Here is a 24094-nt window from a genome sequence, read left to right as displayed (position 1 = left end):
GACAATAACGACATGGGCGTGGCAGACGAGGGGAAGCCCTACGTGACAAAAATGGAAACTTTTCCATACATTTAATAATTATTACAGTTGGATTTAGCATTAGCAACCAAAGATTATGGTAAAATTACATTATATGTGTGTAATACAGCCATGTATTATGAAATATATATTTATAAAATTTATATATATTTATATTTCAATATAACTATGTAAATAAATTGTGTATATATAGAAATATAGTATGTATGTATATTGTTTGCAGTGTTCATACACCTTTACAAGGTGGAATTCAAGCACTTGTACGGAACTTTCAAGATCCATTTTCAGCACCATTTTCCAGCACCTTCAGTTTAATTATGTTATGCACGAAGGAGAAGGCATGACGAGCGTAGTAATGGTGACAAAAAAACCATTTAATGCACATGAAAATGAACAAGTCCAGCATTTAATCTTTTTAGATTAAAATTTAGTTTGTTTAAATGTTTGTTGCTTCTTAGTTGCTCCAACATAGATAGATGCCATGGAATACATTAAATTATTATAAGGGTAGTCCCTTTTAAAGCTTGACTGTTTCTGGAACAGGACTGTGGAAGAAAATGTCACTTCAGGTGAGAAAGTTGACTTGAATGCAAGGATGCATAGAAACCCTTCACACAGTTGAGTATAAGGTTTAAGTTGTTACATGCAGTTGTATACAAAGGATATGTGATCAGATGTGGACTATTAATATGACAGTTGTCACCAAGTTGTCATCCACTTGAGCTATTGTGTTAATTTAGGTCTAGTTAAGGCATGTCCAAACTCCGGCCTGGAGGCCAAATGCAGTCAGTGTTCAAATTTCCACCAGCCCGCAGCCTCTGTCATAATTGATCATTTAATTCAGGGGTTCTCAACTGGTCTCAGCCCGAGGACCCACATTTTCTCATTGTCATTAAGTCGCGACCCAGTTTTATACAGTACAAATGTTAGAACAAATTAAAAGGGTAAACAATTGGTGGTTACCATGGCAACAAGATGGTTCGCATGCTGGGCTACAGACAAAAAAAATACTCAATAAGTCAGTAGGTCCTAAAAGGAAAAAATCAGGCACCAATAACTTGTTCTGGGTGCCATAATATAAACTAATAAGCACTCACATCAGGTCAGCTGTTATTTAGGATATCTGTTGTCTAACATGATTGATGTCTTTCTCTTCCTTGTAACTGTAGTTTCATGTTCGTGTATTCGGAATTACTACTGTTACCGTCTACAAATGACCTTAACATGGACGAAAGTGGCGGTCGTAAAGGCCCCAGAGAACTGCGCACTCTGTTCTTCTGCAAAGATTTAAATAATTTTTAAACGATTCTTCATAAGATAAAAACAATTTGTATAAATATTAAGTGCACATTTTGACAAAAAAATGTTTCAATAGCTTTTAAAATGTCCATCATAAGAGCATAAAACAAGTTATAGTACATTAAGCGCATCCCAATTAACAACCTTGTTTTATGGAATTATGATGGCCCGTTTAAAAGCTATTGAAATATTTGACAAAAACTGACCACCACAAATTGGTGCAAGGTATAAATACCCATCTTTTAGTTGTAGGTTGTTATTAAAGATAAACTTAATGTAATCCAACTTATTTGGTGGTCTTAGATGGACAGTTTAAAAGCTATTGAAATTATTGCAAAAAACAGTGTACACAGTGCTCTGGGGCCTTTACGACCGCCACTTGCGTCCATGTTAAAGTCATTTGTAGATGGTGCTTTAGACGTTGCAGCGTTGACAGGAGTATATTTAAAATTAGGGGTGACCTGCAATAGTCGCTGATTCGACTATAGTCGGCTATACCCCCTAGTCGACTATGAACGTCATAGTCGAATGTACCATTTTAACTGCATGGGGGTGCCCAAGGATGCAGCTAAGCATTAGTTGTTACATGAAATGTCTTTTGTTTTTCGTTATATATAGACTTTTGTCAAATAAAATCATCCTAATTTCTGTTAATAAATATTTAAAAATGATGTTTGCGCATTACCAATAGGCATCTTGCTTACTACACATTAATAAATCACACCCTGCAGTTGCACAATCCAAACAAGTGGAGCTGAACACGCTACAGGAGTCAGAATCTGCCGAGATTATAATGGCTACTAAAAAACTTATAAAGATAAATCAAACATAAACATGAATCAAACAAAGTAAAGTGCAAGTTATGTCATCAACGTCTTTAATTTGTGACGGGCAGGGTGAGCGAAAAGAATTTGCATATTTTGGCACTTTTAACTTAAAGGTATTGAAGAAATAATTCCGAATATGCAAACGTGAAACGAACTTTACCAAGATACTTGCAAGTGATCTAAGCAAACAAATGCGTAATACAGTCAAAACATACAGTGTGTGGTGTATATACTCCTTGATATAACTCGTGCCACTTCTTCTGCCTTGGAGCAGAAGTGCTGGCAAAGCTTCTCAGTTGTAACGAGTAGCCCCTCCCTGTGTCTGCCTCTTTTGTTTTTCCTTGGTTTTCCATGCCTTTCATTTAATTTGGGTTGTTATTACTTTCACCTGTGTTGCATTTAATTCTGTGTCGTTCTTCTATTTAGTTCTCTTGCGTTTCTCCATTGTTGTCTGTTATTTCGTCTTGGCCATGTATGTACGTCTGTGTTCACGTAAGAATTACTGATGAAAATCTGCTAAGATTAACCTGATCCTAGTCACGCTCTTGTCTAGTTATATTTGATGGTTTTTGTCATTTGGTCGTTTATGTTTTGTCTCTTTGAAGTAATCGGTGTTTTTTCATGTCCTCTGTTGGAATTGTTTATGTGTATCGGAGTTGTTTTGAGTCGCGGTGTTATGTGATTGAGAAGTCTTCAGTTACTCTCGTCCTGTTGCTCTTGTTTAAAGAGTGACTGTTTGTAATTGTTGTAAATATAAGTGTTCTGTGTGATCCCTATGTTGCTTAAGTAATCGTGTTGAGTGTTCTTTTGATAGTTGTCTTGCCTGATGCACTTGGTCAGATTGATTCAGTTATGTAGCCGTATTCTTTATGCCTGTGTCTAGTGTATTGTTCAATTGGTGTCCGTTTGTATTAGAATTGCTATGATGTTGTACATGTGTATATTTTGATTGTGAGTTGTGCGAGTGTGTGATTTCTAGGATTGTTTGTTGCTGTATATTGGGTTAATCATGCCTCGTCGATCCCGGAAGGGTTCGTCAAGTGTTCGTGTGGGTTATTCGTCTCTCTCCGTTGTTACGGAGAGTTTAACCCCTTGTGTACTGAATAAAAGTAAGCTCTCTTCGCAATTATGTTCGCCCTCCGGTTTTTGTGAGTCTAAGTTGTTACAGAATAACAGACCTCAATCAGAACATAGCGAGAGTGTTTTCAATATAGAGGAACCTTTAATGCTGCATGGGACGTTTGACCCCCCGAAGGTTTATTCTGGTGAAGGGTCAGCTATAGAATTCGTCCGACAAGCGGATTTTTTTTTCTTGTCCCTGTCATGTTCTGAGCCGCCAGCGAGTGTGAAAATAAAGTTCCTATGCCAATTTCTTACTGGTAAGGCCCTTTTGTGGGCAGAGGACTTTGTGAAACGGACTCCTGGTGTGAAACTGACGTTACAGTTGTTTTTAGATGAAATGTTGAAACGGTTTGAGCCTTTATCTGGGTTTGTGGGGGTACCTCGACCTTCTTTTTTTTGTGCTCATACTGTTGATCCCATGGGACATGTAGGGAGGATACTGAGGTTAAGGAGACGGATTGGAAATCTTTTTTCTCCGACATCTACCTCATTCGGAGAACATGTCTCTTCGAGGAACTGGACTTCTGAGACTGTGCTACCAGTGGATGTTTTGGCCGTTTCTGCAGTTGTCGCCCCCCTGGGTGCCATTTCTACAGTTGTCCCCCCCCAAGGTGCCGCGTCTCCCGACGCCGTTCCTGCTGCTGCCGCGTCTCCCGACGCCGTTCCTGCTGCTGCCGCGTCTCCCGACGCCGTTCCTGCTGCTGCCGCGTCTCCTGACGCCTGCCCGGTCGGCGGGGCCCCTCCGGGCGTCGCTCTGCTCTCCGACGCCCGCCCGGTCGGCGAGGCCCCTCCGGGCGTCCCTCCGTCGATCCCAGTGCTTCCAGGCGTCCCCTTGTCGACCATCATGCTACCCGGGGTTTTGTCAGCCGTTCGTCGGTGCCTTGTTCCACAGTCAGAGATTCTGTTACCTTCTGATTCGCAACTTGGCTCGGCAACGATACATGAGACTCAGAAGGGGTCATCGTTCTCTTGTGCGATTCAGGAGGGGTTGCTGTCTGCTCAGACCTCTGAGTCTCCACAGGACTGTGTATCTGAAGCCAACCTAACACAAGTTCCTGAATTCCAGGCAGGTCCTGTTCAAGGGACAGATCAGGTTAAGGACTGTGTTTCACAAACAGTATTACCTACTTCGGACACTGGTTTTTTGACATTGTCTAAGAATGTTGATGGACTTCTTGGTTGTATGAGTGCCATGTCGTTGCCTATGTTTTTGTCTCCTGTACCTGGGTTTATTTTTGTCCCTGTTCTTGTGAATGTGTCTTTGTCTGCGGTAGTCCCTTATACTGTTGTTTATATGGTTCCTGTACATATGTCGGTTATTGTAAAGATTTGTATTACTGTGTTATCTTCTAATGTTGACCTTGATCCATCTCATTTTGCATCTGAATCGGTGTCTATGTCTGATGTCTCTAGTCCGATTGTTGCAGCCTCTCTCTCTCTGAGTGGGAGTACTGTTCCATCTGATTCTAGGCCTCTGGGGTCGGCTTTGGTGCCTGACTCTGATCCAGCATCTCTGACATCACCTCTCGCTCAATTGTCGCCTACTGGATCTTTGTCATGTCATGTCCCCCCGGTGTGTTCTTGTGCTGGTCATCCCTTGTGTTTGGTCTCTGCCTCTTGTAGGTCTGTAGTGAATGGTTTTGCTCACGTTTCATCCTGTTCTGGCTGTCGATGTACCTTTGATAGGTTTTCAACGTACCCCTGTTTAATGCCTCAGAGGGGCTTTCGTTCTGTATCTAGGTCTCTGTCGAGTTCTCTCCCTGCTTTATCTAGTTTTGTTCCTTCGCCTGATCCAGGTCCTGTGATTTCAGCTTCGCTGTCTTTCACGTCCGTACGTGACCCGGACGTGATGTCGACATCTGTGTTTGCCCTATGATTTTTTTTTTCCATTTCTAGGGTTCCTGTGCCTGCTCCTAGTTGGAGCTGCTTTATGCTGGGGCTCTACATTTATCTTCTGGTGTGGTGTGGGTTTTTTGGCCTCTAATTCCTGGTACTTTTTGCCCTTTGAATTTTTTAGGGGTGTTTCCAGGGGTGTTCTTGGTGTTTTGTTGTTGCGCGCCCGGAGTGCGCGCATTGAGGGGAGGCTATGTAACGAGTAGCCCCTCCCTGTGTCTGCCTCTTTTGTTTTTCCTTGGTTTTCCATGCCTTTCATTTAATTTGGGTTGTTATTACTTTCACCTGTGTTGCATTTAATTCTGTGTCGTTCTTCTATTTAGTTCTCTCGCGTTTCTCCATTGTTGTCTGTTATTTCGTCTTGGCCATGTATGTACGTCTGTGTTCACGTAAGAATTACTGATGAAAATCTGCTAAGATTAACCTGATCCTAGTCACGCTCTTGTCTAGTTATATTTGATGGTTTTTGTCATTTGGTCGTTTATGTTTTGTCTCTTTGAAGTAATCGGTGTTTTTTCATGTCCTCTGTTGGAATTGTTTGTGTATCGGAGTTGTTTTGAGTCGCGGTGTTATGTGATTGAGAAGTCTTCAGTTACTCTCGTCCTGTTGCTCTTGTTTAAAGAGTGACTGTTTGTAATTGTTGTAAATATAAGTGTTCTGTGTGATCCCTATGTTGCTTAAGTAATCGTGTTGAGTGTTCTTTTGATAGTTGTCTTGCCTGATGCACTTGGTCAGATTGATTCAGTTATGTAGCCGTATTCTTTATGCCTGTGTCTAGTGTATTGTTCAATTGGTGTCCGTTTGTATTAGAATTGCTATGATGTTGTACATGTGTATATTTTGATTGTGAGTTGTGCGTGTGTGTGATTTCTAGGATTGTTTGTTGCTGTATATTGGGTTAATCATGCCTCGTCGATCCCGGAAGGGTTCGTCAAGTGTTCGTGTGGGTTATTCGTCTCTCTCCGTTGTTACGGAGAGTTTAACCCCTTGTGTACTGAATAAAAGTAAGCTCTCTTCGCAATTATGTTCGCCCTCCGGTTTTTGCGAGTCTAAGTTGTTACATCAGTCTGCAAACCCACTTGGAGTCCGCCATCGCCTTGTGACCCTTGGAAGACCTGCCTTTAGACTAAGTAGATATTTAATTTAACTACATAAACGTAACAGTGAATATTTTTGCATCTAAAAAATTAATGGGAAAAGTAACCACAATGGTGAAAAACACAATGTCGTTCTTTTTTTATCCTGCATGTACTGATATAACAGAACAAGATTTACTGTTGTTATGGAACAAATAAATTTGTCAAATAACTACTTAGAAGTATTTTAATGTTGTCAGCCATCTAGGGCAAAGCTAGCTTGCTAAATAGCCACCAGCTGCTAATACTGGTCTCCATTATCTGACCTGATGTTTGTCGTTATTTGGGTATGTTGCTCAGGGATAAATGTGTTATAAACATGGAATTACAACCGGCCAGGATGTAACATTGCATATTACTTTATAAGCTATATTCATTGTAAGGAATGCCACCTGGTCTTCCCTAAACAGCCTCACCTGCCCCTCATTACCACGCCCCCTTCAGTCTTACTTAAGCACTTCTCCAGCACGTCTCAGTCGCGAAGTATTGTTGACACATGCCACATACCGAGCGTTTCTCTCTCCCGTTTGATCTACCGTGTTCTGACCCTTGTTCACTCCCTAGACATCGTCTCCTGCTTAGCCCTTCTGTGCCTCCTGGACTCTGCTCTCCCGTTACAACCCTGGACCGTCCTGACCACCCCAAGAGAACGTTACCACTGCTAAGCGTTATGCTAGCGAATTTACTGGTCATTCTCTGTGTATGTGAATTATGTAAATAAAAGCGACCTACTTCCGCATTTGGATTCCTCTCCGCCTGGTCAATTCGTAACATTCATGGACTACCTTTATAGGTTAATATAAATATGCATCAGTACACACATCGAGGTAGCTAACTTGCTAACTATCTAAACATAAAGGATAAAACTATCTCTGATGAGAACGCCATGCATGCATTAACTCGGTTTGACAACACGAAACATTTTATGAATAAAAACTACAATAATTGTGTCTATCTGTATAGTAGTGAATTGAATAAAATCTTAAACACTCACCATTTCGCCGTTGGTATTCGTTGGTTTAAAATACCCGGGTACGAGATACGAGTGAGCCGCCGCGTTTCACCTGTCACGATGGGGAAGGAGAAACTGTTAGTGATGATTGGCTGGAAAATGGCACGGCAGACGTGATTGGTCACTCCAAAAAGTCCAAAAAAATTCTCCATTTTGACCCCGACCCACCAACCAAAGACTGCTCAAAAAGCCAGGAAACAGATCCTGTTTAAGTGGAATCTTTTATCTTTTTATAGATGCTTGTGCTTTTGATGGTCATGTATCTGAAAATTCTGAAATTGTGGGAGGGTGGGGAGGGGGGTAATGGTATGTTAATACCATATATTAGTCAGTTAAAGCTCAGGTATTTTTATGTTTATGGTATCTAGCTGAAATTTTTATATAACTATAATTGTGACCAAGTGCAGTTTGAGCAGTGGAGGATTAAGGGCCTTACTCTATGGTGGCAACCTGCTGATTCTTGTTTCCTGCTACTGTAACAAGACTTGTTTGATTACATTGCATTGACATGTATCATGCCATTGAGCAAACTTTGGTAATCATGCAGGTGTGACAGGAACAGACATGATCACATTTCATGGGTGACTGTAAAACATGATTGGCTGGAAAACGATTGGCTGGAAAATGGTGGTATGGTGGATGTCATTGGTCACTCCCCAAAAGTCCAAAAGTGTCCATTTTGACCCTGACCCACCAACTAAAGACTGCTCAAAATCCAAGAAACAGATCCTGTTTAAGTGGAAGGTTTTATCTTTTTTATAGATGTGTGTGCTTTTGATGGTCATGTATCATCTGAAAATTCAGAAATTTGGGGGTGGGGGGGGGTCAAGTTGTTGTACTGATAATACCATATATTAGTCAGGTAAGGCTCAGGTATTTTTTAACTTTTTTAGATGTTTATGGCATCTAGCAGAAATTCTTATCTAACTATAATTGTGACCAAGTGCAATTTGAGCAGTGGAGGGTTAAGGGCCTTACTCTATGGTGGCAACCTGCTGATTCTTGACTTCAAGACTTGTTTGATTACATTGCATTGAAATGTCTCATGCCATTGAGCAAACTTTGGTAATCATGCAGGTGTGACAGGAACTGACATGATCACATTCCATGGGTAAAACACTAGGCGTCAAGGAGGGATAAGGCGGACACACTGAGAGGAGCAAGATTTATTAAAGGGCATTCCATAAAAAGGGTCATAAAGACAGGCTTGGGTCAAATCCGACAAAGAGTTAAACATGATAATAAAAAGAACAAACCTAATCACTCAAATAGGAACAACTCACAGACTTGACAAAAGGGCTTTAGTACAAACAATGAACAGCAAAAGACCAAACCCAGGGTTAATATACGCAAGACTAAACAGGACACTGTGTAAACGAACATTATAGAGGTTAACTAAATAAGATGATGACGTGATGACTAGACGAGCCACAGGTGAGATGGATGAACACACTCACATTGAACCACACCCAAGGAAATAGACATATGAACATAACCAGACATAGACTACTCCTACCCACGCTCAAGGGGAGGCATCCGGGGCTATAACATGACAATAAGACTTTTTGATGATGTTGTAAAATTAAACTTAGCTCCCAGAGAAGTAAGCAGAAATAAAACAATAATAAAATGATAAAAGTTAATTAAAAACATACATGTGAAAAGTGCCATATTTGTCAATTGTGATGTCACCACAATCAAAATTTGTCCTCCACATTTACCCATCTGTGCAATTAGTGCACACACACAAGCACACACACACACTAGTGATTACTAGGGGACTGTGGTGCACACATGCCCAGAGCAGTGGGCAGCCCTATCCCGGCGCCCGGGGAGCATTTGGGGTTAGGAGCCTTGCTCAAGGGCACCTCAGTCATGGCCTTAGGCCTGGGAATCAAACCCACGACCCTCCGGTCACAAGACCAGTTCCCTACCACAGCACCATGCCCCTACATAAACAGTGAACTTGGATAGTGAAACAATTAAGTGTAACATAAGTATGCAGTGCACACGGTAAGTGCAAACAATGAGATGTGAACAGGTATTTCACAGTCAGCAGTGGGCAATAGATATTATACTATTCTATACTATTCTACAGAATACTTGTATTATAGTCCTGGATGAAAAGTGTTAATTCATTAGCATTGGGGGTGACACAGTCTGATTTGTTTGCTGTATTCAGTCTTTAGGAGCTTTGGATATTTGTATATGGTGTGGAGAAGACAGGAGAGGCTACAGTTCTAATAGAGGCTACAACTTTAATAGAGGCTAGGGTAGAAGCTGATCCTCAGTCTGTTAGTGTGTGACCTGATGGTCCCGTATCTTTACATGATGGAATGGAGGCAAACAGTCTGTGACCTGGGTGATCTGAGTCTTTGATAATGATGCTAGCCCTGCTATGTATGCAGCAAGCATAAATTGTGCCCAGATTTGGGAGCTTGGCTCCCACAACTATTTTAACTATCTGGGCCAGATCTCCAGGTGTCTCTGTGTTATTGCAGTGGAAATAGTGTACCACACCATGACACAGTACTACAGAATGCTCTCTGTCGTGCTCCTGCTGACATTCTCTAAGAGCTGAGATAGAAGTTTGACTTAGTTAAGCTTATTATTATTATTGAAGAAGAAAAGCATCTATATTATCAAGCTTTCATCACCAAAGGTGATGAGGTGTTAACAGCCCACAGCAGATCCACTGTGATGTGGAATCCCAAAAATGTGGTGTCGCTGACCCTCTCTATGTCCTCAACATTCATGCTGAGGGGGGAAGTGTCATTCTCCTTTGTTTCATTGGTCCTTAGGACCAGACTCCTGTGTTGTGTGTGAGAGTGAACAATGTGCGTTGGTGTGTGTTAGTGAGAAAGTCAGGATCCATGAGAAGATTGTGGTGGTTAATCAAAGGTTGCTGAGCTTCTCTACCAAGTTATGGGGGGCTACTGTGTTAAAATCACCTTTGAGATTACTTAGAGCGGAGACTGAGAGTCAGGCCTTCTCATCCAACATCAGTATGTGATCTCACAAATGTGTTTTGGAAGAATGGTCAAACATTCCCTTAAACACTCTAAACCTTGTGGACAGCCTTCCCAGAAGAGTTCTTCAAGCTGCACCAACATCATATTGAACTATTAGGAATCTAATAGTTAATATATTCATATTTTATTTTTAGTATTTTTTAGATTTTCTTATTAACTATTGTATTATATTGTAGTGTTGCATTATGTTGTAGTTTTCTCTCTGAAACTAGGAGTCAGGTAGATAGGTAGGTAGGTAGGTAGGTAGGTAGGTAGGTAGATACTTTATTGATCCCGAAGGAAATTTAGCAAATTTTTTAGCAAAAAAAAAAAAATCTGGTGGCCCAGCAGGTAAGTTGACTACCTCTACTAATTAGGACAACCCAGGTCTGGATTTGATTTTTGTTAAATACCTTTGACCTTGTCTCACATAGTTATGGATGTTGTGTAATGGGCCAGCAGGGGTCTCAGGGTGATCAGGAGTGAAGAACCCAGACAGAGTACACCCCAGGGGCCTCATGTACGAACGGTGCGTATGCACAAAAACATTGCGTACGCTATGTTTCACGCAAACGGTCAGATGTAAATGTGATTTGAACGTGAGAAAGTGTGTACACCCACGACACTTTCACCTCAGGCGTACGCATGTTTCTAATGTATTTTCGTGAATTAGCAACACTTAGAGGTGATGCATTGAAATTACAACTATTAAGATATCCTTCATGCACACATTGTAGTAAGCCCTTATTAGGTAAAATAAAGTAAATTAATCAGACAATTAAATAGTAAATTAATCAGACAATGTCATTACCTTACTGAAATAATCATTCAACGTGTTTCCACTTAGTCTAGATTATATAAACATGCATTAAATGTTGCACTGGAGTTCTTGGGAGATGGCAGCTTTGGCATTACTGGAAGATATTGCTAATGGCTGAATTCACCGAGAGTGCATTTTCCATGACCATTATGATTTTTTGGCCGATGATGATGAGTGGCTTATAAGCCATTTCAGATTTCCAAGAGCTGTCCTCTTGTGCTGAGTTGGGTCCAGTTTTGAAGAGAGAAACGACGAGTCGCCGCGCATTGCCAGTTCCTTTACAGGTGCTGACAACGCTTAGCTTCCTGGCGCCTGGCTCGTTTCAAAGAGAACTGGGGATATCCCAGTCATCTTTGAGCCGGGCCATGCTAGCTGTTTTGGATGGGATCATCTGCATGTCAGCTAGTTATATAAAGTTCCCATATGATGCGGTTGACCAGGCAAACATTAAAGCGCAATTTGCAGCGATAGCCGGTTTCCCTAATATAATCGGACGGGTGGCTTCTTGGTAAGCAACACATTTTAAGCATTTAAATAAAAGCATTTGACATTTCCAGCTTAGAATAATTAATTTAAAACATGGGTAATTGTTACATTACTTGGGAAACAGCGGCTACGCCATCAAGATGTGGCTGACGACCCTTTGTAATCCACAGACTGACCGGGAGAGGAGTTACAATTCTCTCCATTCTCACACCTGGTCAGTCGTGGAGGGCGATTGGGCAGCTGAAAAGCCGGTGACGCTGGCTGGACAGGACCGGGGGAATGCTCTTGTATCGGCCAGAGAAGGTGTGTCGTATTGTGAGGGCATGTGGGGTCCTGCGCAGCCTAATCTATGTGCCATACAAGCAAGTCAACAAATCATAGCTAAAATATAAAAAGGTAAGAGACAGCATTCAAATTTTAACCAATTCTTTTATTGAGTCGCTGATGCTAGTGAGCGTATCACTGATATTTTTTAGGTGAATTGTATTATTCTCCCAGTGTTCGTTGTTCTGACCCCACAACATTTAAAGCTTCACACACACTGTCCCACTCAGACCTTTTGCGCTTTGCCATAATGCCACAACGTGCCAAACACTTTTTCCGCGCCTCTACCTTATTCAGGAGCGTTTCCACTTTCACATTCGGTGAAGTTCCTTTTCTTTCCCTGTTTAGACATGGTTTGTGATAGATCAGAGAGGAAACTTCTCCGGTGCAGGGCAAATTTAAATGGATTTGCATATTTATAAGGGGGCGTGTCACCATTTGCGCTCAATTCCACGTTGATTGGGATGTACAAAAGAAATGTGCGTGGATTCCGGCGTACACACGGTTTGATACAAGTCTTTGTACATGAGGTCCCTGGTGAGGTGGGAGGCAAAATAAATTAAAATCCAGGTCAGAGCACGAGTTACATAGAAGATGTGGAGAGTGCTTGGTGGACACATAAATGGAGGAAGGATGCTTACCCAACCAATTGGGATAGGCTCACAGGCGAGCAATCACCCAGTCACAAAAACAGTCAAATGTCTCCCTCTGGTGGCAGCCCACTGTCATTGCGAGTCGCCCGTTATATAGATTGATAGTTGATCAACCGCATCAGACACGGCGGCGCTGAAGTTTTTGTATTTGTCAGTATCGCAAGTGGGTTGAGAGGGTTTTGAGAAGTATTATACCATAGCAGTGGTGTGGTCAGAATCTGTCCATTGAATGGGGGCCGGGGTTAGTGGATTCAGGGTTGCATGGTAGGGGGTGTAACTACAACACCGTTGTTTCTAATTAAGGGGTGAGTGCATTTGATCGTTTATTATTATTCATGCATTAATATCATCATAATCGTCACGACTGAATTGTTTGGTTTTTGAGATTTTTTTTCTGCACTGTTTTTCTTTTGCCCCTCCTGGTGGTGCGTAGCGGGTACGTCACAGAAATAACAGCCCACTCGTCCTGGCCCGTGTAGCGAGGAAAACATTTATCTACACTCTGGCTTCATATAAATGGGGAAAGTACCTGCTCTCCATTCACAACAGACACATGATTTGAACTCTCTGAATATCGACGACTAAACGTGTGCTGCGTTTTTTGTTTTATCACACCGACTGTAACCGCTGCGATGGACCAGGCGGGGAGTCGCTACCGAGTGGTACGTTATCAAGTTATTAGGTTTACTAAGCCGTGGTGGAGCGACAGATGTGTGTCCAACTTCAGAAGCCGACACGCAACCATGTTGTGAAGAAGCGCGTGTGTTAAAAACACACGTCCAACACGCGCGCTGATCCGTGGCGGCGTTTCTAGGCAGCCGGACGTTACTTCCGCGTTAGCGCGTGCGGCCTTAAAGCCGATGGGTGAGAAGCGGAGAGGATTAAAAAGGCTAAAATAACCGTAACGGGTCCGATAACGTCTTGATGACGGCGGCGTTTCGGCGCTCGTGCCTAATCAGTTAGGTGGCAAGCTAGTTAGCCAAGTGGCTAGTTAGTTAAACCGTTCGTTTGCGTTTCGCCATATTGAAGTATGTCGGTAGCATTAGCATTAGCATAGAGATGTTGACGTAAGACGAGTGGAAATGAATGTGGGCAACTAATAACACCGACCAGGTAGGGTAGGAAGGAAGGGCAACCCAAGCTAGGCTATTTCTTTCTTACAAAGATTTGTCATTAAATGTGACAAGGCGAAGTTCATAATAATTACTAACTTAATTATTAACAATAATCAACTGAGCCAAAGTGTCAGCTCGAGAACCACATAGGAGGTGATAAAGTTTGGAGCAGAAAATAAATGCGATCATGCTCTTGAAAATTATTGTAAATAACAGCTGCAACTATTATCAGTCAAAGGAATATGAATATATGGAAAATGTATGTGGTGAAAAAACATATTGGGAGTGTGTGTGATATATATATATAGTGTGTGTTTTGGTAGGATTTATTTATTTACATAGCCAGTATATAGATATAGCCTTTCTGTACTGTAGCATACTGCAGCTGAAGTGACCACAGACACAGCCTAATCAGGCCAGCTGAACATGAGATATAGTACAACAGGCACACAGGGCTGTATATACTACATATTTGATGACATGTAACATTTTCTTTTGATCTTTATTTTGAATCTTCAGACTTGTAGAGTCAGTGTTTCAGGGTTAGAGCTAATTTGACATGGTTCTTGCTGTATGTTTTTGTGTTTGTGGATGTGAAGAAACAGTCAATTACATCTCTGGATGTCTTCTTCATGGTAGGCTGTTGCTATGCAACAACTGCAAAGTAGGGCTCTCTGCTTGTGTCATGGAGGAGCTTTCTATTTTACGTTACTGTGGTTTTGCATTCCTTGGCATTTCATGACTCCACCCCATCTTTTATATGGCCTGGTTCGGTCTCATTATTATAAATACCAATGAACTGCATATAGGGACTCTTCAACCCTGAGCACTGCCCTGAATCACATCTGTACTACATCAGTGCCCCAGTTAGACCTCATGTGTGCAGGGTGTTGCGAAATAATTCCTTGGCTATTTTTAATGGGGGTCTGTGTGTGAATGCCGTTTTGTTCTGAGATCAACATTGCTCCACACCGTGCATGGCTGCTTGTTTAGGAAAGTCTCTGTTGTTTTTCCTAAGCAGCCTAAGTTTTGGTGGCCTGAAGCTGTTCGTGTGAGAGGCGTGTGTGTGTGGTAGCAGTGAGGTGTGTATGGGTGTGTGCTGGTTCATCACAGTTTTGTACTGTTTACCCTTTCTGTATTCATAATGGGGATAAAAGGGAATATTTACACAACAAACTTTGCAGGTTTTTAGTCAACAGGAACTTTTCCAAGAACAATTAAAATAAATAAATGCAAGAATCTTATTAACACAGTTAAAACTGGCATGGTAGGGCCTATTCCCTAGAAATGTGGATTGCTGCTTTTCCACAGTATATCAGCTGTTGAGATATCCCAAATCCACATCCTTGTGGCATCCTACAAGCATCGTGGAGCACTCAGAAAACATTCACGAGAACAAGCCAAGCACACGTGTCCGTCTGAGCTCGCTTACAAAACCAGATGCGAGTGTAAGCTTCAAAATTTCCCTTTACTGGGAGGAAGTGTTAACATAGCAATGTTACCATGGCAAGTAGCCTAAACCATATTCATTCATGTAGCAGTGACGTGCTGTTTAACAGCCATATCACTTTACCATTCGCTTGACGGTATGTGAGCAGAATAAAATAAATTTGGCCTTCACTACACAACAACTGCATATTGTCATGATAAAGATGGTAAACTGCTGTTAGCCCCTCTGTGATGCCCTCTTATACAGCGTGAACCTCTGTGTTTGGGAGGGGCTGGTGGACTTTGGAGGTTGCTCTGTGGTACCCAGCCAAACCTCAGCACATCAGAACAGCTTTGTCTGAGAAGTTGCCTTTATTTCAGTGACAACCTACATTATGATTTCTGTTTTTGCTGGGCCTTTTTCTGCCTCAGACTCAGATCCAATGTTGCTGTTGATGGTTAACACACACAATTTTCTAAGATAAAAACATTTTTATTTGTAAAGCTGTCCAGTTCCAGCAGGGCTGGTAGCATGGTGTTTCCGGAACAGTGATGTTGATGGCGTTTTAGGAACAGTGATGCTCAAGTGTTTTACGAACAGTGATGCTGTTGATGCTGATGTATTTTATGAACAGCTGTTGAGTTGAGTCTTCCTCCCATTTGTGTGTGTGGTCAGTCAGTGGCAGTTAGGGGGGTTTTGCACTGGATCCTTTTTATTTTATTTTTATCTTACTTACCTGTACTGGAATGTGTGTGGAAAACTCACCATTTGTGGTGAATTCTGACTATAAGCCATAAAACCTACTTCAAGGCCTCAGAACCTTGAAGTTATTCAGTAATGACCTTCAGTTATTCAGTAATGGCCTTCATTAGGCATGACTAGGTTCAATTAGCTGACACGATAAAAATAATATTTTTACATACTTTAAAAAAAAAAGGAATGAAAATTTGTAAATTAAACCTTATAAGGAGGACATTTTTGAATATGGATGCAGTCACTGTAAGGTACAGTCCTAAATAAACCAGCCATTGTGGCTAGTCACCGTGGCAGCAAACGCTGCCGTTGTTGCTGCTTGCGTCATCGCCATGAAGTCAGGTTCTATTCCGTGATGTTGCTATCTTGACGCCAGAGTACCGCTGTCAGGTGCTTGAGTGTTGTCATGGCGTGAGCAGTAGATTGGTTGGCTTTCGTCTGATTGGCCAATGCTGATGGTTCACATCTTTGGTTGTTCTTTGTAGTTGCACAATGAGGACGACCCGTATGACGCAGCCTCTGCCGAAGAGCCGTCCACCTCCACCCAGGCTGCCGCCTCTGTGGTTGCTGCTAGCAACCCTGTCTCCGCATCAACGGATGCTGAGGCTCCGCCCCCTCCCTATACCAGTGTTCCTTTAGGAGCTACTGCCCAAGGTATGCAGTTTGCAACATAACCGTTGTCTTTTCAGGTCTTGGTACTGACGCAGTTTACTCCAGTATAGTTTTTGCTTAAGGCGATGGTTGATTTGGTTCTGAAAGGTGGCACACAGCCCTCCTTCCACTGAAAGGTGTTATGACTAAACTCTTTCTTTCTAAATGTAGGAAAATGAAACGTGGTGAAAACATTCTCTGTCTGACTGTTGGCTTCACAAGCTGTAGAAAGAAATCAGTTAAAAAAGTGGCGAGAAGAGGCAGAGAGCATCATCATAAACAAAGAGGCACCCAGGGGAGGCTTGTGGCTCTATCTCTTGACCTCTGGCATCATCTCCCACCCTCTGTGACCTGCAGGGCTTCTGTAAAGCAGTGCCTCTGTAGAGAAATGTTTCCTATCTGCAGTCAGTTCACCAGCCAGTTAACAAATAAGTTCATGAGATACGGCAGTGAAGACAGAGAAGCCTGTGGAGAACAGGTCTGCAGAACAGGACTTTGCTGCTTAGAGCATTTTATCCCCAGCTACTGCATGGGCTCTATGTGTTCTCTGTAGCTCTGTGTTTCTTTTGGTAAGATATTCAGTTTTATTCAAGACTCCCTTGAAAAAGGAGATGCATCAGCTTGCTAACATTGCATTGTTATTGCAGATCTGTGTAGGACAGTCCTGTATTTTGCATTTTTTTTATGATGCACTGCCCCAGTTTGAAAGATTTTAATGCCTAAAATGTAACTGAAATGAAGCAGAGAGGTCCCTGAACTATGCTGCTCCTGACAGCCCATCACTGCAGATAGGCAGGGCTGCCGACCCAGCAACAAAGCAGTGATCTTTATATGGTGACCGATTGACACTTGAAATTGTGAATGACAACAGTTGATGAGCACAAAGGGAGCACGGAAGAAGGATCTCCACAGCTGATCAGACACTTCTGGTAACAACACTTTGTGAATCTTTCCATAACGTTGCCATCGCTGACTATTGATGACATGTCAGGTTCTTGAAGGGTTGCCCCATTTTGCAGGGGAAGATTTCAACCACAACCCTTCTTGGCTGTAAAGGTCCAGATGACACTTGAAAACAAGGGCTAGGGACTGGGCCCTGAGGTCCTGTTAGATGCCATGTGTCCTTACATCAGAAAAATAAGGTGCCTTGGGAAATATGCTGGCCTACTTCAGATGAAAGAAGGTCTCAGAGAGATGTGTGTGTGTGTACATGCAGAGCACACCTTCCCCGAGGACTTCCCTGTGCCTCCCCCCTACAGTGTGGCCACGTCACTGCCCACCTACGATGAAGTGGAGAAAGCCAAAGCTGCAGAGATGGCAGCCTCTGCAGTGGACACCATGCCACGTGTAAGACACACACACACCCTCACGTACACGTATGTGTGGATACCATGCCACGTGTAAGAAACACGTATACACTACACTTTTTTTTTTTTTGCAAAACTACCCTGACATAAACATGGACTGAAGTGTGTTTGCCTTGTACACAGCATCTTGCATCTCCAGCACTGTACCTGCTGGATTTATCCAGAGTGACATGTTTATTAGACACAATGCCAAAACAGGCTGTGATGGTAGAGACTGATGCTGTCAGCTTATCAGATCTGTTAGCGCTCTCTCTCTCTCTCTCTCTCTCTCTCTCTCTCTCTCTCTCTCTCTCTCTCTCTATCTTTCTCTGTCTCTCTTTTTCTCTGTCTTTCTCTCTCTTACTCTGTTTATCTCGAACTCTGTCTGACTCAGTCTGGTATATGTCCATGACTGTATCTCTATATCTGATTGTTGCTTGTATCTCTCTCTTTCTCCCTATCTCTCTCTATCTCTCTCTTGGCGGACGTTCAGGACGATGATTTTCCACTGAGGAGTGATTTCAGTGACGGTGATCAGATGAGGGTGGGAAACGATGGCATCTTCATGCTGGCCTTCTTCAGTGAGTTTGACTGTGTGTTTGAGAGCACTCATGCATGGGTGTATGAGTGCCTATATGGTGGAGGGGTTGATTTATCTGTAATGTTATTATATTGTGTGGCTGATAATTAGAATTCATTAACACTTGGTAAAGGTATATGCAACTGGGATGGATTTCAGAATTCATCCACCAGGTGGCGACATTTCTATATAAATATTTGTCTATCATAAATGCGATTGATTGCTGGGCGAGCAGCTGTGAGTCTGTATGAGCACCTGTGGAGTGAATATTTCACCTGGTCTTGATCAGGAATTCAGATATCAATCAATCAATCAATCAATCAAATTTTATTTATATAGCGCTTTTTACAACAGTTGTTGTCACAAAGCAGCCTTACAAGTGCCGAGTCTTAGCCCCCAGTGAGCAAGCCAAAGGCGACAGTGGCAAGGAAAAACTCCCTAGTTTTTTTGCATGAGGAAGAAACCTTGAGAGGAACCAAGACTCAGGGGGGGAACCCATCCTCCTCTGGCCGACACCGGTCACCATGACAACAACAATTTATACAGAAAGAAGAGAAAGAAAAGGAAAAAGATATAATAATGTCCATCATGGTGTAGGCATCCGGTTAGGCAGGAGGTGGCTGGCCCAGGATGGATCGCTGGTCTCCTCATCTCATTATTCCTCAAGCAGGCGGGCAGCCATGTGGAGAAATGAAACAGGGAAAATTAGCGCTGCATGGGGACATATACAGGACAGGTGAAATTATAAACATTTCTGGAGTGTGGCAGCAACTCCGGCATTAAGTTAAACTATTACAGCCTAGCTAAAAAAAGGCAGAACCAGAAGGTAACATAGGCTTGGGGGCATCCTGAGACAATGGCATCCGTCCACTGCACTGTCAACAAACTTGAGTGACCTCGAGCAGTGACAGGATGACAGCACCTGCGTCCCAGTCTACCGTAAAACCCTTTGCCTGTGAACCCCTGGATCTGTACCTTTATCTAAGGGGGGATATTAATTATCAAACGCTAAACTAAATAAGTGGGTTTTCAACCTAGACTTAAAGATTGTTACTGTGTCAGAGTCCCGGATGCATTTTGGAAGATCATTCCAAAGCTGGGGGGCCTTACAAGAAAAGGCTCTTCCCCCTGCTGTTACCTTGTTAATTTTTGGAACTAATAAAAGACCAGCACCCTGTGATCTTAGTGGACGTGGGGGTTCATAATAGGAAATAAGTTCCTGAAGGTATTCAGGAGCAAGCCCATGCAATGCTTTATAAGTTATTAAAAGGATTTTAAAGTCAATACGGAATTTAACTGGGAGCCAATGCAGGGCTGATAGGACTGGACTGATATGCTGAAATTTTCTAGTTCTGGTCAGAACCCTGGCTGCGGCATTTTGAACTATTTGAAGTTTATTTAAATTCCTATTTGAACATCCTGACAGTAGTGAGTTACAGTAATCTAATCTGGAGCTAACAAAGGCGTGCACCAATTTTTCTGCATCATCCTGTGATAATGCATTTCTTAACTTGGCAATGTTGCGGAGATGTAGAAAAGCTATCCTAGTAGTATTATCTATGTATTTATCAAATGATAGGTCAGAGTCGATTTTATCCTGCACTGGTCTGTGGATGTGCAATAAATATCAAAAGTTAAACAATTTTCTGATCTACTCATTTCAACTGACTGTGAAAACTGCTTTAAAAAAAACTTAATTAATTGGCATATAACCTTTTTTTAACTGTAACGCAAATAGTTACTTTCCCTGGTAACGAGTTACTTTTATTATAGAGTAATTCAGTTACTAACTCAGTTACTTTTTTGAACAAGTAGTGAGTAACTATAACTAATTACTTTTTTAAAGTAACGTTCCCAACACTGAGTATTAGTAACACTAACAGTTTGTGCGTTATGGCCAAGTTATTATTTACTCACTGGGATAGTGTGGGTTTGATCTGAGTGAGCGTCTGGGTTAATGTGGGTCTGATCCGAGTGAGCATCTGGGTTAGCTTGAGACTGATCTGAGTTTTACCTCATTTCACTGCAGTGGCCTTCTTGTTCAACTGGATTGGCTTCTGTCTGTCCTTCTGTCTGACCAACACCATCGCAGGCCGCTATGGGGCCATCTGTGGCTTTGGTCTGTCTCTCATCAAGTGGATCCTCATTGTGAGGGTGAGGACATGGACACGTGTGCTCGCGCGCGCGCACACACACACACACACACACACACACACACACACACACACACACACACACACACACACACACAGGAAGAAAACTGAAGATAAATGAAATAGAAACCTAATTCCTGTTTTTAGAGTGCTTCATTTGAAATTATTAGAAATTACTTCTGCATATGAATATTAGTGTGTGTGTGTGTGTGTGTGTGTGTGTGAGAGAGAGAGAGAGAGAGAGAATGAGAAAAAATGCATATCTATGCAGAAGTAGCTGTTAGTTATTGTTAAGGAGCACTGGCTTACTGTGGGTGTGTGTTTCAGTTTTCAGAGTATTTCACTGGATACTTCAATGGGCAGTACTGGCTTTGGTGGATATTCTTGGTCCTTGGTAAGTGAATGGGGGCTTGTTTACTCTGGTTAAAGGGGACTTGCCTAATTCAGACTGTAGGTCGAATAAAACACTGTTGTTGGGCTCATAGCCTAATTTATAGAAATCTAACAGTAGCCAAAGGTGTAGAGAGCTAATAATAGACTCGTGTAGAGATCTAGCTGTAGTGTAATGACATCTGCCAAGACAGGCATTAATGATTTCAGCTGCGAAAACGTCAAAGAAATAGAGCTGTATTGTAGAGAGACTGTGTCCCAGACATTACTGTTGTCACGGAGAGACTGTCGCAGACATTACTGTAGTCACTTGCACCTACTTGGACAGATGTGCTCAGTCATGTGCCAGTTCGGACTAAAAATGAGTTCGTTCAAAGTTCAGTTCATATTAATGAAAATTAACTTGTTTACGTTCATAGTTCATTTTTTAAAACACTGCAGATCGCCCACAATGTAATCCAGTACAAGCTTGTTGACATCTTGTTGGTAAATGAAGGTAGCAGGTCCTGTGCACAATGCTGTGAGCTTCATTTGGGTGAATGAACTTTGTGGTTGGTGCATCGTAGTTCTTAATTTCTTGTACTCATTAAGTTGCATGTATTCCACAAGATGACCGTGATGTCAACACTAAATGTCGTTTTAAATTTGATGCCGATGTGTCCGATGTCCGTACTTGTTTTCTCAGACTGAGTGGGCACAATTTGCATAAAAACGTGTCCACACGTGTGTTCATAAAATGTATTTAAATGCTCAAACAAACCTGCATCAGCAGTTACATCTTTTACACTAGCAATGGACATAGGCTGTGTTTACGGAAGCACCATGCGGCGTGCAGTGAAACTGCCATAAAATATGAGCACTCACATTCACATTCATTCTTTGTAAAGTGAACAATTCAAAGTTCACAATTCACGGAAAATGTTTTGCATAATGAACGGTGTTCCTGTACAACTTTGGATGTACTAATGTGGGCTAAAATAAGATGGGATAATACGGGATGTGCGCTATTGCTTGGTTGGTCCTCTGCTAATATGGGCTAATGCTAACATTAGTCTATATTACTGTATATGACAATTGTCATTGACAATTCCTTATGGTTGTTGCTCATATTGGCTAAGACTAATTTTGGTTAATGTTCACACTGACTAATGCTAATGTTGGTTAATGATATATTGGCTAATGCTAACACTGGATAATGGTTATATTTGCTAATGTAAACACATGTGTATGTATGTTTGTGTGTACAGGTCTGCTGCTGTTCTTCAGAGGCTTTGTTAATTACCTGAAGGTGCGAAACATGTCTGAGAGTATGGCAGCTACACACAGAACACGCTTCTTCTTCCTATATTAGGGGTGAGTGTACACACACACACACACTACATACTACACACTACACAAATAACCTGCTTCCTATTTCTGTATTGGGTATGAGTGTACACACATACACACACAAACACACTACATACTAAACACAGAACACGGTTTTTCCTCAATTGGGGTGAATGTACACACACACACACTACATACACAGAGAACACGCTTCCTATTAGGGGGCGAGTATATACAGATACTCAGAAAGGGGCACATATAGACTCTACTGAATCGCCTTCACACTGTCTCATTTATACACTCAATTTTATATCGCTTTCTTCACACTCATATTTATACATTCTAATTTTTATATCGCCACCTTCACACTGTCTCCTTTATATCTCTTCTTTCACACTGTCTCATTTATATCGCCTTCTTTACACTCATTTGTACACTCATGTATATCTCCTTTTCCTTCACATTTGTCTCATATTGCCATCTTCACACTATTTCATTAATATCACCTAATTAATATCACCTCACTCATGTTTATTCACACACTAATTTCCTCTCACTCTTTTTTCATCTTTTCTCTTTCACACTTGTTCTCCCTCTCAATCCTGTCAATTGTCAGATGCTCATTCTCTTTTTCTCTTTCTAGGATTTGCTTCCCCACACATTTGTCATATGACGTTTCCTAGCGGTCTGTCGGCTGGCAGGTGAGCTGGATTTCTCTGGCGTGGCCGGAGTTCCAGGAAGATAGAAGCAGTGTGTCAGCTTTGCCAAACAGTCCAGACATTTGGCACTTCAAGTTAACATTTCATCTTCGCATCTTTTTTTTATTTGCACAGTCATTTTATTTCTAATATGATTAGTCGGGGGGGGGGGGGGGGGGGGGGGGGTGACGGGACTTTTATTTTGAAGTATGTTCTATTAACTGCACGCGCATAACATAATTTATTATATGGATCTATAAAAAAAATGTAAAGAACAGAAAACGGAAATGAACTGAAATATGCAGCCAAGACGTCTTATGCAATTCTGTTTTGAACTAAGGCAGCGGTGCACACAGATCAGTCGACACACTCTCTGGAATCAGGACCTTGGCATGTTGTATTGCACTGCAGTGTTAAGTCTTAGACTAATGATTTGATTATTTAAAATGAATGGTCAAACTTGCGCCAATGTAACATAATGTTTTTGCACATTTGCTAAGAATTTTCTCGGTTCCTTCTTAAGTTTGCTAGTCGCTAGTTTAATCTTACTGGTTAGTAAGTAGGTAGCTTTAAAATGTGGAAGACTGGAAGTGCAATTCTGAACTACTATGGTTTCCAATCTGTTGATTGTTTTGTTTATTTACTTTTTAAAATATCTGTGATGATCTGGTGGTCGGTCATGATGAACGAGTTGCCATGAACCGTCTGACCACGTATCTAATCGATAACATAGCAGCCTGTTCAGCAATATCACCCGTTCCATAATGTATGAGCATGAATCAGTTGGCTGCTGTGATTAAAATAATCATAATGATGATAATAATAATAATAATAGTAATAATAATGACACCAATAAAGCCTGAGAGGACAAAAAGCAATTCTTATTAAGTATTCATAAAACGACAAGCCTGTTTTTTCTTCGCAGATGATTGTTTGGGGTAAATGTAGTTTCCTCCTCGAAGATTGTGTGCTGTGCGTTTAATTCTCGTCTTGCAAAATGCCAATAAAGTTCGAAATGTGCTTAGTGA

General features: G+C 41.7%; 1 protein-coding gene across 1 annotated transcript; it reads left to right on the top strand.

Moving 5' to 3' along the window:
- Nucleotides 1–13055: 13055 nt before the first annotated feature.
- ndfip2 (Nedd4 family interacting protein 2) lies at nucleotides 13056–24094 on the top strand. Its single transcript, XM_077023226.1, has 8 exons — nucleotides 13056–13284; nucleotides 16405–16573; nucleotides 17787–17917; nucleotides 18410–18497; nucleotides 20526–20650; nucleotides 20977–21043; nucleotides 22287–22392; nucleotides 23012–24094. The coding sequence occupies exons 1-7, from the start codon at nucleotides 13255–13257 to the stop codon at nucleotides 22388–22390; spliced, it is 714 nt and encodes a 237-aa protein (XP_076879341.1). The 5' UTR covers nucleotides 13056–13254; the 3' UTR covers nucleotides 22391–22392; nucleotides 23012–24094.

Source organism: Brachyhypopomus gauderio, chromosome 12, assembly GCF_052324685.1.
Source record: "Brachyhypopomus gauderio isolate BG-103 chromosome 12, BGAUD_0.2, whole genome shotgun sequence".
NCBI lineage: Eukaryota > Metazoa > Chordata > Actinopteri > Gymnotiformes > Hypopomidae > Brachyhypopomus > Brachyhypopomus gauderio.
This window is presented reverse-complemented; position numbering and strand designations above follow the sequence as displayed.